The 18,609-nt window shown below is 34.1% G+C and overlaps 1 protein-coding gene across 1 annotated transcript; it reads right to left on the bottom strand.

Annotated features, from left to right (window-relative positions):
- Positions 1 to 15,040: 15,040 nt before the first annotated feature.
- Positions 15,041 to 16,419, bottom strand: LOC115212969 (protein BTG2-like). Its single transcript, XM_029781831.2, has one exon. It carries the CDS (start codon positions 15,930 to 15,932, stop codon positions 15,300 to 15,302), a length of 633 nt encoding a protein of 210 aa, XP_029637691.1. The 5' UTR covers positions 15,933 to 16,419; the 3' UTR covers positions 15,041 to 15,299.
- Between the last annotated feature and the right edge of the window lie 2,190 nt (positions 16,420 to 18,609).

Raw genomic sequence — 18,609 nt, 5'->3', positions numbered from 1 at the left:
TTTAACCCTCTAACATTTAAACTGATCACATCTGACCAAAATATTCCAACTGTTTCATATCCAAACTGACCACATCCAGCTTCTCACATCTACGTGACAATGTTATCCTAAAAATAAACAATCACATCATCAAAATCTTGAAGCTATGAGATAACACATGATTAATTCAAAGCAATGGGAATAAATAAGCATTACAATTGATAGAGTAATCTGAAGGATAAATGATTAAAATAATGTAAGGAAGTCATTGAAATAGAATTGTCAGTTAGATCAAGCAGATTGTTGTTGTTCAGCCCTACGCCTGCATGACTAAGTAAACTGATGACCAAAGACATTCCATTCATGACCACCACATATATTAAGATATTGTGTATCTTGAGCTGTGTTATCCAATGTATGCTGGTGCTACATAAAAAGTACCCAGTGCACTCTGTAAAGTGGTTGGCATCAGGAAGGGCATCCAGCCATAAAAACCATGCCAAAACAGACAGTAGGGCTTGGTGAAGTCCTCTGACTTGCCAGCTCCTGTCAAACCATTCAAGATATACCACCATGGAAGATGGACGTTACGTGACAACTATGATTATGTATCTCTTTTCTTTGTGTCTTAGGCTCACCTGTGTCTAGTTTAAGACCAACACCTGGTTCTTTGTACTTTTAGTGATGTCCATTTGGTTGCAAGTGTGTAAACCAGGCTAGCTGTCTGATAATAACCCATGAGTCATGGTTTCTTTCTTCCATTTAAATGATCTTAGAACTCCTGCAAAAACACTTCATGGGCACAATGCCTTTCTTCCTCTATCAAAGCCATGACTTAAAAAGAAATAAATATAAAACAGCATGATCTGATTTGAAGGGAATTTGTGCGCCGCTTCTTGCAGGCTGAGTGACAAAATAGTGGCTCCCTCAATTGAATACACTGTGCAGCAATAAAGAGGCTTTCTTTCTTTGAATGAATAACATTTGTTGATGAGACAAGTAACTATTTGAGACATGTAACCATTTGTGTATTTATAAATGTGGTTCTAACAATCAGAGAACTCATCTGGCATAATCAGGCAAGGTCATATGTGCTTATCAAGATATGAATTCACTAAAGGAAAATCCAGCTTCTGACTACAAAGTTAATACCAATGATGGTTTCTTAGATAAGAAGAAAATCTCACATTTATTTTTCTTTGACTAAAAAAACATCTGCTGGTTCTTCAACATCGTTTTAATTAATGTATCATATTTTACCCTATTTGCATGGAGCTAATATATCATCTTTCCCCCATTGTCCAGTTAATTCCTATATGACTGTAGATTCTGGTGGTGGTCACAATGAGAATGAGTAAAGTAGACTCAGTTGGAGCACAACAGTTGTTGCTTCTCAGCACTTATTGCTGGAAGTGAGCATCTTAAAACTGTGTTTGGGGTCAGTAAAGCTATTTCTGTATATGTGTTCCTTACACTTGTTTCGGTTGAGTGGGAAAGAGAAACAATGCCTTTAGGTTATTGTAGTTGTTTTACGCTGTTGTTTGTGTGTCTGGCTGTTTGAAAAGGAGTTTTCATGTAGTGACAGGGACTACTGACATTGAAAGTTGCTGAGACAAGAATCTGTACCTTTTTAAAATATTTGATGATGAGTATAGGAAGTGATGGTCTTGTATAAAGTTTTCACATGAATTTTTGTTGGGCTTTAGAGTTGTTTTAATTTTTCTCAGATTCCAGAGCCTGAGAATTTGGCATTATTGTTACAAATAATTGTTGTTATGATCAAAAGCACTCAAGCCATGCCCTTGTTATTTTTAGGATGCGTAGGAATGTATAATCTAATGTAACCTTCCCCTGCTTTTGTAAAATGGCAGAATGTGATTTGAGGGAGATTTAGCTGCTATATCTAGCAGGTTGTGCAACCATACAGAGACTCCCTCAATGTAAGAGTATTTGTAAATGTTAGTAAGTACAGTGATTCCTTCAGCTTTTCTGTCTTTTAGGTTTACATTTGAGGAGACCTATTGAGTCAAGTACATCAACATCAAAAATCAATGGAAATTGTAGTTGTGATCCCTGTGCTGGTGGCATGTAAAAAGCACCATCCAAACGTGGCCGATGCCAGCACCGCCTTGACTGGCTTCCATGCCGGTGGCATGTAAAAAGCACCAAACGATCCTGGCCGTTGCCAGCCTCGCCTGGCACCTGTGCTGGTGGCATGTAAAAAGCACCCACTACACTAACAGAGTGGTTGGCGTTAGGAAGGGCATCCAGCTGTAGAAACACTGCCAGATCAGACTGGAGCCTGGTGCAGCCTTCTGGCTTCCCAGACCCCAGTCGAACCGTCCAAACCATTCTAGCATGGAAAACGGACGTTAAACGATGATGATGATGATTTGTAATTTTATCTGGCCCTGATAATCTTTAAACTTTTTGCCTTTCATGTATATGATGAGGTCAAGAAGTGGAGAAAATCCTGATCTTAGTGGAAAGTATATTTATTTTTGTTTTAGTGTTTCTTTTTTAATGGTTGATTTTCAAGAAATGTTGATAAGGTTTTTTTAGTTTTGAAGTATGGGGTATAGTATTTGACATTGCAATTGTATCATGGAGAGTGGTGTAATTGTTACCGCTGATGTTGCTAATTACTCTGTGTAGTGTTTTCGTGTTAATTTTGTGGTTTATGTTGGATAGAGATTGTTGGTTACTTTCTGAATAGTTCTTTTCTTTTTTATTTTCGAGTTTAGTTTTATTTCAGTTGTATGTGGTTTTGGTGTATTTGTCACAAGCTTATTTTGCTTCAGAGTAAATTCATTGTAATATGTTTGAAGTTTCATTTCATCTGTAGGTAGTTTCATTGTATTATGTTTGAAGTTTAATTTCAACTGTATTTAGTTTCATTGTATTGCTTGCAGTTTAATTTCATGTGTGTGTAGTTTCATTGTATCATGTCTGAAGCTTTATTTCATTTGTGTGTAGTTTCCTTACATTATGCTTGAAGTTTTTTTCATTTTTATGTGGCTTCAGTATACAGCATTTGAGGTTGGGTTGGGTTTCTAAGATATTGGTTGTTTCTTCTGTGTAACTGGAGTTAGATTTTTTTGTTACATTACTTGTGGGATATGCCTTTCGGATATATCTAAAATTATTTTCTTGTGTGGGTATTTCGTCCCTAACTTTCTTCAAATCACCTAAAATTTATCATCACAACACAATCACACATCAATGAAGACATTTTTACAAACTTTAAAAAAATCACAAAGAATTAGCAATATATTCTCTAAAGGTGGTTGATTATGTTGTTAATTCTCAGGATTGCTGCTATTCTTGATGGCAGTTACCTCATTGTTTTTAGGTTTAATGTTTTAGCACAGAAAATGACGTCTGGGCTCTTACAATTGGTTTGTATGTGTAAATGTTTGTGTGAATTGTTTAAAATATAAAGAGAGTTTAGTTTTAACATGTTATGTTACCTCTTATTATCTGTATTATTTGAAAACCAGGAGATGTTGCAGGCATTGAAATCTCCCTTTATAATGATGCTTGTGAAAATGTTAAAAAGTGTTGTAGCTGGGATGGATAAGGTGATGGAAGAATAGTGATGTTGATGATGATGATGTGTGTGTGTGTGCATGCGTGTGGAACAAAATGTCGTTCTTCAGCAAACTAGTGGATTCTATCACACCATCCAAGCCATGCTAGCATGGAAAACAAAAGTAAAATTATGATGATGATGATGATATATATATACACACACATTCTTTTATTCTTTTGTTTGTTTCAGTCATTTGACTGCGGCCATGCTGGAGCATCACCTTAAAGGGTTTTAGTTGAATAAATCGACCCCAGGACTTATTCTTTGTAAGCCTAGTGCTTATTCTATCTATCTTTTTGTCAAACCACTAAGTTATGGGGACATAAACACATCAGCATCGGTTGTCAAGTGATGGTAGGGGGACAAACACAGATACACACTTATATATATATATCTGACAGACTTCTTTCAGTTTCTGTCTACCAAGTCCACTCACAAGGTTTTGGTTGGCCTGGGGTTGTAGTAGAAAATACTTGTTTAAGGTGGCATGCATTGAACTGAATCTAAAACCATGTGGTTGGGAAGCTACCTTCTTACAACCAGACAGCCATACCTGTGCCTATATATATATATATAGGTGACAAGCTGGCAGAATCATTAGTACGCTGGGAAAATGTTTAGTGGTATTTTGTCTGCCACTACATTCAAAATTCCGCTGAGGTCAACTTAGCCTTTTATCCTTTCAGAGTTGGTTAAATAGGTACCAGTTATGCACAGGAATTGATGTAATCAACTTAATCCTTTTGTCTGTCCTTCTTCGTCCCCTCTATGTTTAGCTCCCAGTGGGCAATAAAGAAATATATATATATATACACACACACACACATATATATAAAGAATATGAGAGGTTTAGTTCATTTGTGATCTAAGCGAATAGGTACACTGGGTAGGTACTAAAGTTGGATCTAAGAATCCATGTTAGGGTTCTGTTATAACATGTATATATTATATTAGAGGAAGAATTAAAACCAAAGCAGAATGAGTATCTCAGGTCATTTACCTTACCCTAATTAAATTATTCTATATGACCTGAGATACTCATTCTGCTTTGGTTTTTATTTTTACTCTAAAATAATATATATCATCATCATTTAACGTCTGCTTTCCATGCTAGTATGGGTTGGATGATTTGACTGAGGACTGGTGAACCAGATGGCTGCACCAGGCTTCAATCTGATCTGGCAGAGTTTCTATAGCTGGATGCCCTTCCTAATGCCAACCACTCTGAGAGTGTAGTGGGTGCTTTTACGTGCCACCAGCACGAGGGCCAGTCAGGAGGTACTGGCAATGGCCACACTCAATTGGTGTTTTTTATGTGCCACCTGCACAGGAGTCAGTCCAGCGGCACTGGCAACAACCTTGCTCGAATGTTTTGTTCACATCCCACCAGCACAAGTGTCAGTAAGTCGGTAATTAGAATATTACATTTACCCTTTCCATTGGTCCCCAGACACAATTTATGATGACATTTAAAGCAGATTTTCGTACCTCAGAGTCTTGAATAGTTTTGGCTTCAGCCAGACCAATCATTATGTTGATAGCATCTCACCGGCCCGAGGAGAGACTCTGTCAGGGGCTTCAAACCTTGAAGTAGCACTTAATCCAAATCAAACTGTTTTGAATAATACATGTAACTCCCAATAAATATGTTGAGTGCCCTTTCTTTCATTTGTCCACTCATATATATATACATAGTTAAAATTTATAGAAAAAAAACAAAGATGAGGAAAGTGCATTAGTTTGATGCACGGGAAAAATGGAAAAGTCTTTTACATTTTGAGCCTATGCTCTTTGACAGAAAGGTATAAGAGGAAATAGAGAGAGAATGAAAAAAATTTGTTGAGTTCAGTGGTCCAATGTGCAGATACATACATGTTCATCATAATAATGTATTTAGTTTTGCTAGTTTTTTATTTTGAAGACCTGCATTTTTAATGTAATCTCATTTCCTATAGGCTTACAAATGTCATTTGTGACACCTACATTCTGAATGCTAGTTTTTATATATATATATAATAAAACTAACCTCCACAATGTAAAAAGTAGTCTGTCTAGTCTTGATCAGGAATGCTGTGTATTTGGTGTTCTGATAATAAGACTATTTCCTGAATCATCAACCACATGACTGTCAAGGCGGGGTGGCCTAAATGATAAAATCATTTAATCCCATGGAGCTTTTGATGCCTTTTGTTTACGCGGTTTATTTTTTATGTGCAAAGTGTTTATTTTTAAATGTATTCTAATGAAACATAAAGCATTATTATTATTATTATCATCATCATCATCATTATTATTGTTGTTGTTATTACCAGTTTCACTGACAATTTCCCCTACCATTGTATATTTTCTGGATTATTTTCAAATGTTGCTTGTGGGAATATTTTGTAAAAGACCATTTTGGGTGTATTTATTGTATTTTATCTCCATTTCGATTCATAACCAGTTGTTCTTTGGCAATGTTTATAATACATGTGATAAATATTTCTGTGTCAAATACATATTGTTATACCAGTCTTCTAGCTATGAGCATTCTGTCTTCTTTTCTGGCAGTATTAATTGTCCCCTGTGTATATATAAGCACAGACATGACTGTGTGGTTAAGAAGTGTAATTCCCAACCTAGCCATATGGTCTTGGGTTCATTTCCATTGTGTGCCATGTTGGGCAAGGACCTGCTACTTATAGCCTTAAGACAATCAAAGCTTTGTGTACGGGTTTGGTAGACAGAAACCGAAAGAAGCCCATTGTATATGTATCTATGTATGTATACATATAAATATATATATATATACACACATCCACATATATATACATAACAGTATCTATATACATATATGTATATATACACATCCACACATATATATATATATATATATATATATATATACATATATGTAATGTAGATGTATGGATGTCTGTCCGTCTTTCTTCCAATCTATCTATCTATCTATATATATATATATATATATATATATATATATATATATATTATCGCTAATAACAAAGGGTAAAATTAATTAATTAAGAAGTAATTAATAATTTCACCAAGTAGAATTCGGTATGAAAAAAGGACCATTTCACGGTAAGTTTAAGTAATACTAATAAAAAGGGTTCAGCAAAGATTTGCTTCACCACACACCGAAGTTTAGAAATATATATAATATATATTATACATTGATAGAAATGACATGATGACAAATGAATGAAAGAGACCTCAATATTATGTAAATAGAGGAATTTATATGTAAATATATGTGGCAATTATTCGGTAGCCATGATAAAACTCGGAGTTTTAGCATGGCTACTGAATATTTGTCACATATTATATTTACTCATATATATTATATATATATATATGATATTATATATATATATGGAACGCCATGTTGGATCGCTAGCCCCTACACGCAATTTTTTTCTCTCCTTGTTTCTTTTCTGTGTATCTTTGTCGAAGAGTGTAGGCTCGAAATGTAAAAGACTTGTTTTATTTCTATTCCTGAGCGCCATACTAATACATTATTTGTTTGTACTCCACCTGCCTTCGTCTTTTGTTTATTTTCGTAAACCTTCCGTTATATATATATATATATAGGCGCAGGAGTGTCTGTGTGGTAAGTAGCTTGTTTACCGACCACATGGTTCCGGGTTCAGTCCCACTATGTGGCACCTTGGGCAAGTGTCTTCTACTATAGCCTCGGGCCGACCAAAGCCTTGTGAGTGGATTTGGTAGACAGAAACTGAAAGAAGCCTGTCGTATATATATATATATATGTATGCATGTGTCTGTGTTTGTCCCCCTAGCATTGCTTGACAACCGATGCTGGTGTGTTTATGTCCCCATTACTTAGTGGTTTGGCAAAAGAGACCAATAGAATAAGTACTGGGCTTACAAAAGAATAAGTTCTGGGGTCGAGTTGCTTGATTAAAGGCGGTGCTCCAGCATGGCCGCAGTCAAATGACTGAAACAAGTAAAAGAGTATATATATATATATAATTATATACATATGTATAATATATATATATATATATACACACACATATATATTAGATATAATATATATGTAATATATATATATATACATATATACATGTAATATATATATATATATATATACACACACATATATATGTATAATATATATATGTGTATGTAGATGCATGTTGGTGTCTCCTCTGTCTTGACATCGCATAAAGTTGTAAACATTTCAATATCTTGCAAAATATATGTCTGATCATGGGGAAATATTTCTTGGACACAGGTAAAGGTTGAAGATAGGAAGAACATCCAGCTATAGAAAATCTGTCTCAATAAACTCCATTCAACCCATGCAAGCATGAAAAAGTGTATATTTAAATGATTATGATGATGATGATATTGGGTTGTCAGATTAATTTATTCATTTTTTTCTCAAGTATTTTAAACTGTTCCAATGTTGTTTGAATTAGCACAACAAATGTTTTTTTATCACAGGGTTTTTTTCCCTATCATCACAATTCTTCCCCTACAACTGTTCTTTTATCTTTTACTTGTTTCAGTTATTTGACTGCAACCATATTGGGGCAGTGTCTTGAAGGGTTTTAGTCAAGCAAATCAACCCCAGATTTTGTTGTCTTAAACCTAGTACTTATTCTATCAGTTCTTTTGCTGAACCACTAAGCTAAGTTATGGGGATATAAGCACTCCAACACCAGTTGTGAAACAGTGGGGACAGACAAACTGATATATGATGGGCTTCTTTCAGTTTCCATCTACCAAATTGACTCACAAGGCTATAGTAGAAGGCACTTGCCTAAGGTGCCATGCAATGGGACTGAACCTGGAACCAGGTTGTTGGGAAGCAGTCTTGCCTGAAATTTTTGAAATTTGAATGAATTTTACCACTTTTTAGACACATGATGATGGAATACCAAGTAGAAAATCCTGACAAAATTCTCTGACCTACCAGTATAAGTATTGGTAGAGAAGTGTTTGAGGGAGATTTGGTATCAATTTCTTGCAAGCCTGCATAAAGGCTTCTTTGCTATACTCATACTGTCACACTGCACCCTTATGTCTTTGCCTTTTATCATTGAATTTCTGATCAAATATTATAACTGTCAGCTGGACAAAGACATGGTACAGGATGAGAAAATGGATCTATGGTTTGTCAGTTGTCTACAAGCTATACGACTGCTTGATCAGGGCTGGCTTGAGACATCATCAGCTCCCTATGTGTGTGGATGTCATGTCATCTCATTTAAGAGTTCAATGTTTTAAGATGAAATCTAGCAGGTTCTCTCAAGTCTTTCACTTTCCTCTAATACAGACCACCATGAATCGAGGAGCCTGTACATGTTCACTCACCATGCTGAAAATAGCAGTCAAATTTCCCTCAAGTCACATGCTATTATCTCACTAAAAGGAAAAATGCATTTGATTGGCATAGCCCTACTTATATTAATTATGAAAAAAAAAAAAAAATTAAATTAAATAAAAAAAAACTGGTATTGTCATAGCTGGAATGATTTTTTACTAAAGGTCTACTCAACTAGGACTGACAAACTTAAAATACATTTTAAGTAGTAAGCAACATCCATTGTCCTTACATGTTTCTCCTAGAAGTATTTAGTAATATATCATTAATTTCCACTCACTTGTGAGAGCATTGAGGGCTTAGTGAATAGTGTAGAAGACACTCAGCTAAATGGTCAGTGGTTTGTAACCTGTCACCACCAACAACACTGTATACTAAGTAATTAATTCTAAAATTGGCTCAGTCCACCTGACTGAAAATAAGTACCATATGGGGTATGAACTGAATATCTTGCTGTTTTAAGCAGTAGCAACATTGTGGAATTGTTGTGTCACATTGTATGACAGGTTCTGTCTAGTCTTTGAGTATGATCTGGAAAGCTGGGTCTTCAGTGTTTTGGTACTAAGAACATTTCCTGAACCATCACTATATAAAAATCAATCAATCCCAGTTTTTTTTAATTCTTTTAGTTTTGAATTTAGATATTTGTCATCAACTTTTATCTTTTACTTGTCTCCGTCAGTAGATTGTAGCCATGCTGGGGCACTGCCTTGAAGAACATTTTTAGTCAAACAAATCAATGCCAGTACTTTTTGTTTTTAAAAACCAGGTACTTCTATTGTATTCATTTGCTAAACTGCTAAGTTACAGCAGATATAAATACACTAACACCAGTTATCAAGTAATAGTGGGAGACAAATACAAAAAAACACACATGTACATCATGGGCTTCTTTCAGTTTTCTTCTACCAAATCCACTCAAGGCTTCATTCAGCCAAAGCTATTGAAGACTGCCCAAGGTGCCAAGCAGTGAAACTGAACCTGGAACCATGTAGTTAGGAAAGAAAGCTTCTTACCACACACCCATGCCTACAGTTTATTTTTTCTTGTGCAGTATTTTTTAAATGTATTTTGTGTACCTGGGACATTGTTTTTATCCTAGTTGTTACTATCAGTTTTACTGACATTTTTCTGGATGCATTATGCTGTTTGCCACACTGCTTCTTATGATAGGTTTGCAACTTTCTGATGTACATCAAGTGAACAGAATCAACTCTTTTCAGTTTTAAGTTCTTTCCTGACAAACAGCCTTCTTTATATGTAAGGATAAAACAGCAACATATGACTTTTCTTGCTTTGTTCGATAATTCAGAAAATAAAAATTCTAGAATTATATTTGTGAAATTGTGTGAATGCAATAAATTATGATGTTCTTTGTAAAGTGAGGAGTAGCCTCTACCCATATTAGCAATCCTATCACAAGCTATACAGTATATTATAGTTGAAACCTTTTGGGTGTGCAGTGACAGCCTTTGTTAAATCACACTGCTGACTGAAGCTTCTACAGTCACTTCAAACTGCAGCCTATTTAGGTTAAAAATGGGAGTTTTAATCCCAAGTCAATTTTGTTTTGTTGATCTTTCTTCAACTTCCAGTCAATATTTAGGAAGTCACATTCTACTAGCTGACACATTTTCAGGCTATAGGAGAAAATATTTTATACTGAAAGAAATTAAAATTTTTCATAAGTCTTCTTCACCAAAAATTGATCCTAGTACAAAGTAAACCAATCAAGCTACTCAATCACTTTCAAATTACTTTGCATTTAACCAGTTTCATCCCCCACCCAATTCTGCTCTAAAAATGCTAAATTAAAATGGAAGTTAGAGAAATTCAATGCTTTCTCTCAGGACAGTGTAGTCAAAAGACTGATACTTAATTCAGTTAATACTGCATGTTAGTAGAAAAGTAAAAATCTAACTTTTAATACCTTGCAATATTTAGTTTTGTCCTTTCTCCACATTGAATCCAAATCCAGTCAGTAAAGGGAGAAGGGTACAAATTAAAGAGTAAAAAATGAAAATTCAACTTGAAAGTGACCAAGTAGCTTTGGTAGTTTACAACACCAAGATCAAATCTTGGACAAGAGACCTAAAAAAAAGAATTATAAAAAATAAATTTCAGTTTCTTCTCAGTATAAAATGAAATATATAATCTCAAAATATGTCAGGATAATGTGAGAGCCCTTCTTTTGACTTAGTTGGAAACTGTAGAAAGAAAACCAGGAAAATGAAATGACTGAACCAGGAATCAAGCTTACTTTCACATGAGCCTTTTCTAAGATGGTAGGATAGTATTCAAGGAATATTTGGTTTCAAACTACTGTGACATACCTGGTAAAATAAGTTTCAAGTATGTATATATACAACAAAGTTAATTCAATTCATTTCATCTATTTTGCAAATAAATTTGTTGTGTGGCCAATGCCAATTTTAGTGGATCATTTGTCTAAGCTTCAGTTTTCCAAGTTGAAAATTTCTGGTTACAAAAGAAATGAACTTCCAGTAATTAATTACACAAGCTAAAATGTTATTGTTGTTGTAGCTAAGATTCCAAGCTAACTTTGATTTTTTTTTTTTTTTAAACAATGGGCTGAGATGGAGATTTGGCTGTTTCTGCTAGGTCAAGTAATGATGTGACTGCACTTTTTTTTTTGTTCCTTTCATAATCTTGCCAGCTCAGCTGAAGCAGCTGTTTTGGATCTTGGCATTTATCAATTAAAAACAAAGCCCTGCAGCGGGCAATTTTTTTTCCATGAAAACAATGCAATCCAAATTGTATTTTCCTCATTTTATGAACGAATATAGACCAATAGCAGCCAGATGCAATAAGATGGTAATCTCCAATTTGTAGGTAATTAGAATACGAAAGAAAAACTACCGGAATTCTCGTAGAAATTAGTGTGTATGATGGAAATCCTCTGCCTTTTAATGTAATTAATAATCGGTAATCACTGAGCTAAGAACCGAGAGATTTAATGCTAATTTTCTAATCTGTATTAAAAAAAACCTTTTTGTAAATTCACTTGATTTAGTATTGTCAAAGAAAAATTACTTCTTACATTAAATGTTCAGGAGAGAAAATATATTTTAAGCAATAAATATAAAATGCTGCTTGTGTCCAAGCACTATCATCGTTGGTTAAAATTAACCCTAGACTATCAGTAAATTCTAATTTGCGACGTCTTAAAAATAAAATAAAATTAAAAAAACCCTAATTTTTACGCTTAACTCTCCAAAATTCCAATTAAGCCAATATACGAATAATAGATCAATAATTAAAGTGCCTCCGGCAAGACCATGATGCGAAAGAAGGCCGCTTTGTTAATGCTATACCCACAGAAAAGCAATATGTTGTCAAGTCAGCCAGATTGTCAATTCAAATTACTAATTAAAATGTAGAGCTACTGAAGATGAAATTGAAGTATTTCACTTGAACAACCTACGAATTCAAGGTAGGAGATAAAGCCATCAGTTTTAATTCATGGAACCCGACTTCACGATGTGACTAAAAATACACGATTCCATTTTCTCAATTTAGATGGCAATTCAGATTCGAGAAAAAAAAAATTCTAGCCACGTACACATTAAGATCCGTTATAAATAAACATCAGGTGACGAAATAAAACTAGTTTTACATGTGTTGAATTCGTTTATATTAAACCGGGTGAATCTTGAGAGACTAATTCGGATAGGGTAATTAGTGGGCGAAAGCAATATGATTAATTAGCACGCTAAACAGTTAAAAGTCGGCGACTAGGTGTCTAAGAAAACTTTCAAACAATTTCAAAATGACTAAAATCATAATGCATCACAGTAAGAATATTGGGTTAATTGTCAGTACATAATTAGGTAAAATACCCATAATTATATCTTCCACACAATACTGTAGACCTGAAAGAAAGGATTCAAATTAAAACTTTGCATAGCAAAATAACCAAAATAATCCATTTTGCGCAAAATCTTTAAATACGTTTTTTCAGCTCGGCATCAACCAATTTCATTGACGAAACAAAATTAAAAGTACCAAAATTAAATAAATAAACAAATAAACCCTAACTATTCCATGGTACTATTGACATTTCCTTTGTGTTTGTAAACATCTGTTAATCTCCTGTTTAGTAGTTGTTGGCCAAGTTTCCACAATAGAGACGGCGGCGGCAGAGGACGTCGCCCCCACCACCACGATGACAGCCAAACTGTTACATACACTTCCAGTCAGTCAGTGCGTGTGTGTGTGTGTGTGTGTGTGTGTGTGTGTGTGTGCGCGCGCGCATTGTATACGGTACCTGTGTGTGTGTGTGTATGCATGAGAGTTTGTATACATCTAATGAATTACCAGTAAAATAAAAGGCGGACTTTTGTTTACCAGGAGGCTTCAAGCGAAGGAGGGAAAAGATAAACGGACAGATGATCCCGCCAATAATTACGAAATCTAAACTAACTGATTGCTATTTTTTGGCTCCATAGAAAACAGATTGCGTTAATCAACTTTTTATTGAGTTTATAACTTCCGATGCTAGATCAGAAAAGTTATCGGTAGTCAGAATAGTGGCATCTCAAAGCAAAATTCCAAAGTTTATCTAATTATTTAGCGTACCGATGAATTAGAAAAATAAAAAGTCAAAAGACTGTGCGTACAAATTAGCTTCCAAAAATAAGTTACGTATCACCATTAAAAATTAACTTTTTGACATTCAATAATAAAAAGCTTCAATAAATAGTTTAAGACGATCGATTTCGCCGTCGCCAGTTCAAATGGCATGAGAGGACACTGGGCTTTTTTTTTTCCACCTCAAATTTTCTCGAAATTGCTCTTTATGAAATGGAGTATTAAAATAACCAACCAAATAAAAAAAAATTGTACACTATTAGACTAATTAATCAGTTACTATATGTGTATTATCTATATATATTGTGACTAAGTGAGTAAATAGTAGCAAAGAGAGAGAGAGATCTAAAAATAGGTGTTATTATTCCTTGCTTGATAGGGGAGAGGAAGTGGCTCCTTTATATTACATAGCAACCACGGTCGATTGTCATATTTCGATATTTAGTCATCTATCCTGACGCTGCTGCTATTATTACGAGGGGAAGCCAAGAAAATATCTCAATGGTATTCATTCCATCTGCAGGAAATGGGGGGAAATATTTAACTTTGTACGCGCACTCAAAGACAAATATTGATTTCTGTATAGTGACGGGAGTATGGAAAAACCCCTATAATTTTAAGTATATTTCTATACAGGGAATGGGAAATGAATGTATGGGAAACGGTTTTCTGGTCTGATTGATCGAAGTCGGGAATTTTTAGATGACTTAACCATTCTTCAGGCAAAAATGAAGAAATCGTAAGTTTCATTGTTTGAAGTGATTGAAATAGCGAAACTGTCCAACCATTACGAGAGATGTTTGTTTTCTTTAGTAAAACATATATCAGTTTAGTAAGACAAAGAAAAAGGTGATAAAAAAAAAGTATATACATACCATATTGATGGTTATTAACAAGAGAAAGTGACAATTTAGTTCTACCTATCATTAATTTAACCAAAAAAAAAAAAAAAGGTGGTCAAGTTTAAAGTTAGGTATTAAATCTAACCACAATTGGAAATATATAAATCTCCCAAACAAAAATATAAATTAAAAAGAAACATTTTAAATAAATTCATTACAATTTTATTGCAATTCTCTTTTTTGTTTTTTCATTTTTACTAAAAAAAAAATTATATAAAATAAAAGTTTCTGCAATTGGCATCTCGTACAGACATTTTAAAAAGACTAAATTGAATGCAGAGGTCAGGATGATTTCATGAAAGACTTTTTGAAAAAAATTTATCAATGGATTGAAGTTTTGAGAGGGGGTGGGGGAACAGAATTTTGAGGGGAGGGGAATACGGTTGTAGATCAACCGAGCACCTTGAAAAAAAAAAACAACTTAATATTACTACCCTTTCGATGTTTACACTGAGGGAGGAAAAAAAAAAATCTCTTGAGGTAAAAATGTTGAAAGTTTTCTTTTACCCCCCACCAGTGTCGAGAAGAGTTTCTTTTTTGTTCCCCAATACCAAGATGGCCAAAATATTTTTTGTTGCTTTTCATTTTACTACAAAATTACTCTTTTTTTCAATCTATAAATGGGAGTCTTTTTCCTTAATATAATAGATTATTATATATCTCAAAAGCTTGAAATAACCATCATCCAATTAATTCAGAGTCCGTGAAACGAAAACAAGTCAAGAGATCCGTCGTATGTACAAATGTAAATTTTTTTTTTTTTGTTGGTAAATTTTTTTTTTCTAAAAAAAGTTAGGAAGTAGTTTTTTCTTCCAGCTTTCTTTTAAAAAAAATATTTTTTTTTTCTTTTATGGAAGGAGATTTAACTAAATACACAAGTGGCCAAGTGTTTCATTGAATCTCCGGTAATGGGTAAGGAATTGATAAATTGATCCTTACAAGAGGAAAGTAGGGCAGTCCCTTTAGACTCTGACTGAGATGTTGATGGTGAGGAGATGGTGAGATTGGTAGTGGTGTTGTTGTTGTTGGTGTTATTGTTTGGTCTCGGTGTGATGATGGAACTGTTGGAGATGGAGGAAGAGAAGTTAGAAGTGTACGTAGTGTTGTTGCCGGGCGTGCTACAAGACTCCAAACTACTGGAACTTGTGCCCCGGTAAAGTATTCCTATGCTGCCGTTTTCACCGATTCTATAAGAAACGTCCAGTGGATCTATCCACACAGTCAATTCACGAGGGAAGAATGTGAAGATTTCTTCCTCTGTAAATCCGCACCTCTCGCCAGCTACTTTAATCAGAGGATCCATTTTGTGATTCATCCGGAGGCATCGGTAGCCACTGCCTTTGTTGGGTTTCTCCGGGAACCAATGATCTCTATAGTGACTCAGAAGAAGGGACTGTAGGTAACATTTGAATAAATCTGTTTTCTCCGTACATATGGAGTGGGTCCTGAGAATACTGGACAGAAATTCGGTAGCGCTTGCTACTTCGTTCATCATCGTGCTGACAAAAACATTCAGAGATGGAACTTCAGTCAAAAGAAGGGATTAGCACAACGCAGAAGCAATTTAAAAAAAATTAAATTATATAATTATTGGTTTTCTTTTTCTTGTTGGTGTTTCGGTAGAGGTTCAGTTGAATACTGTTAGAATTATGAAGAACTTTCTGGCTTTTTCTAAAACAGTTGGCTTAAGTTTACGCTTCCGAAGAAAAGAGAAAAAAAACGTAGATTTTCTTGCGTGAAGATAACAGACAAATAGGGGGGAAAAAGAATCAATTTTGTTCTCTATCCAACAACAGTCTGTTTGGTATATATATATACTTTGGTGGGTTTTTTGTTTTTTCTTGGTTTTCTTTGAGAGCTGTAAAAAGTGGTTCTTTGTTTGGTCGCCAGTAAGGTAGGAAGAGAGAGAACTGCAGAAGCGTAATGGACGTATATATCAACAACAGGAACACAACTAACGCCAAACGACAGAGGAGTAGGACGAGCAATAATATAAGGGAACTGACGTCATAAAACGATGACGATTTTGTCTAGCTATCCAATCAGATTCGGCTATTCACCCTCTCCCCCCATTTTCATACCATATATGGTTGTTAACTCAGCAGTCAATGTTATGACACAGATTTCCCTACATACACAACAACACTCATGTTACATTTGCATACGGCGAAGCACACAACACACAGATACACACATACACACACACACAGATACACACATACACACACACAGATACACACATACACATATATATATATATACATACATCAGTATATACACTAAATGCGCACGCACATACATACAAACACCTAGATACTTCCACGATGATACGCGCACACATCACTCTACGCACCTTTCCCCCCCATCCTACACACAGAAACACACACATATCCAATCACGAAGATACGCATCCATGTTCCTCCCTTCTCTCCCCCCCCCATTGCATACGCAGCCACATGCATACATCTATGGTGATACTCTCATATCTAAGTACTTACACCCACACATACACACAGAAATATATATTCCCCACCACATACATACCAGACTGTATTTAGTATGTAATTTTTATTGTTGCTACCGTCTTGTCAGCCATATTGGCTCTTTTCTCTCAAAATTCTATAGTTTATTTGTTTTTCTCAGTTTCAACTAAAAAAAAAAGCTTCCACCGGTGATGTTAAATTAATTCCGTACATTTGATGAAAATATATACATGTATATATACATATATATATATATTTATATTTATACCATCTAATATAAATATAATATATTACAGCTGGTTTGTTTCAAAGAATTCTTATTAGTTTCGTTGTGTGTGTGTTTTTTTTTTATGTAGTTTCATAAATAGCAAACTTGGTAGATTTAGTTCTTTCCTCTATTCTTGTGTTTGTATATAATATATATATATATATATATGTTTGTTCGGAAACTAAAAGTCCATTAGAAATAATTTCATAGGGAATAAAATTAACTCATCTCTCAGTACTTGGTACTTTTTAATCAGTGCCGGAGAGGATGAAAGGGAGGGAGTTGTATGTATGTATAATTTCTAATCCTTTCAGAATATTTTATTTCACTGTTCTGGGTTTTTTTTAATTTTCCAAACTCTTTATGTAGCTCTCTGAATTATACAGAGAAAAAAAATATAAGAATTAGCTATAGTTTCGTAGTTTTGTGTACACATACATGTAATTATATACATACATACATACATATATATATATATATATATAATGATAAATATCAAAGTGAGTTATATACAGTAGCGGTAACACATCGTGATATATATATATATATATATATATATATATATATATACATATATATATATACATATATTTATATATATTATACAAAACTATGAAACTCCCACGCGCGCACACACACATATAGACATCATAAAGGCTAAAGAGAAAGAAAAAAACTGATTCAGTACAAATAATCTTATTTTATTCCGATTAAATTGCAAGGGGACTATGACTCCGAAGTTTTGCCGGCTACCGTAATTAGACTATATGTGTGTGTGCAATTTCGATACCGAAAAATAAATCTAATGGCAAAATATGCTCGTATATTTTAGTTTTTACACATATGTTACACAGTTGATGTTCGTAGCTGAAAAGAATTCTCAAAGAAAGAAAAAGTTAGCAAAGATTGCTGTGTGTGCATATATATCTATATCTCTCTCTCTCTCTCTCTCTCTCTATATATATATATATATATATATAATTCTCAAACAAGAAGGTCGATGTATTTTAAGATAAAGAAATCTTAGGAAGAAAGTATTGGTTGTATATGTATATATTTTTAAAGTTGGAACAAAATTATACAGCTATATAAGTTATAAAAGGTGTTGAAAGTTCCCTTCCATATAGGAACAAATATATATATATATATATAATATGATTTGTTTATTAGATTATTTTTAATTCAGAGAGCTACGTGAAGAGTTTGGAAAATAAAGATTCTATTAATCTTTTTCTTTTAAAATTTCCCAAAAGTTCTGGACACTTAGTTGGCAGCAAATATTTACTTTTAGCATTTTTCATGGCTTTGTTTATTTTCTTCCCTTAATAATAAATTCAGTTTTATAAGAGTTATATGTACTTAAACAAAACAAAGTAACTAGTCGTTCACTCAAGTCATCATAATACTACGTGGCCGATCAT

The sequence above is a fragment of the Octopus sinensis genome, linkage group LG6 (genome assembly GCF_006345805.1).
Source record: "Octopus sinensis linkage group LG6, ASM634580v1, whole genome shotgun sequence".
Taxonomy (NCBI): domain Eukaryota; kingdom Metazoa; phylum Mollusca; class Cephalopoda; order Octopoda; family Octopodidae; genus Octopus; species Octopus sinensis.
The sequence above is the reverse complement of the archived record's forward strand: the minus strand, read 5'-3'. Positions and strand labels throughout refer to the sequence as shown.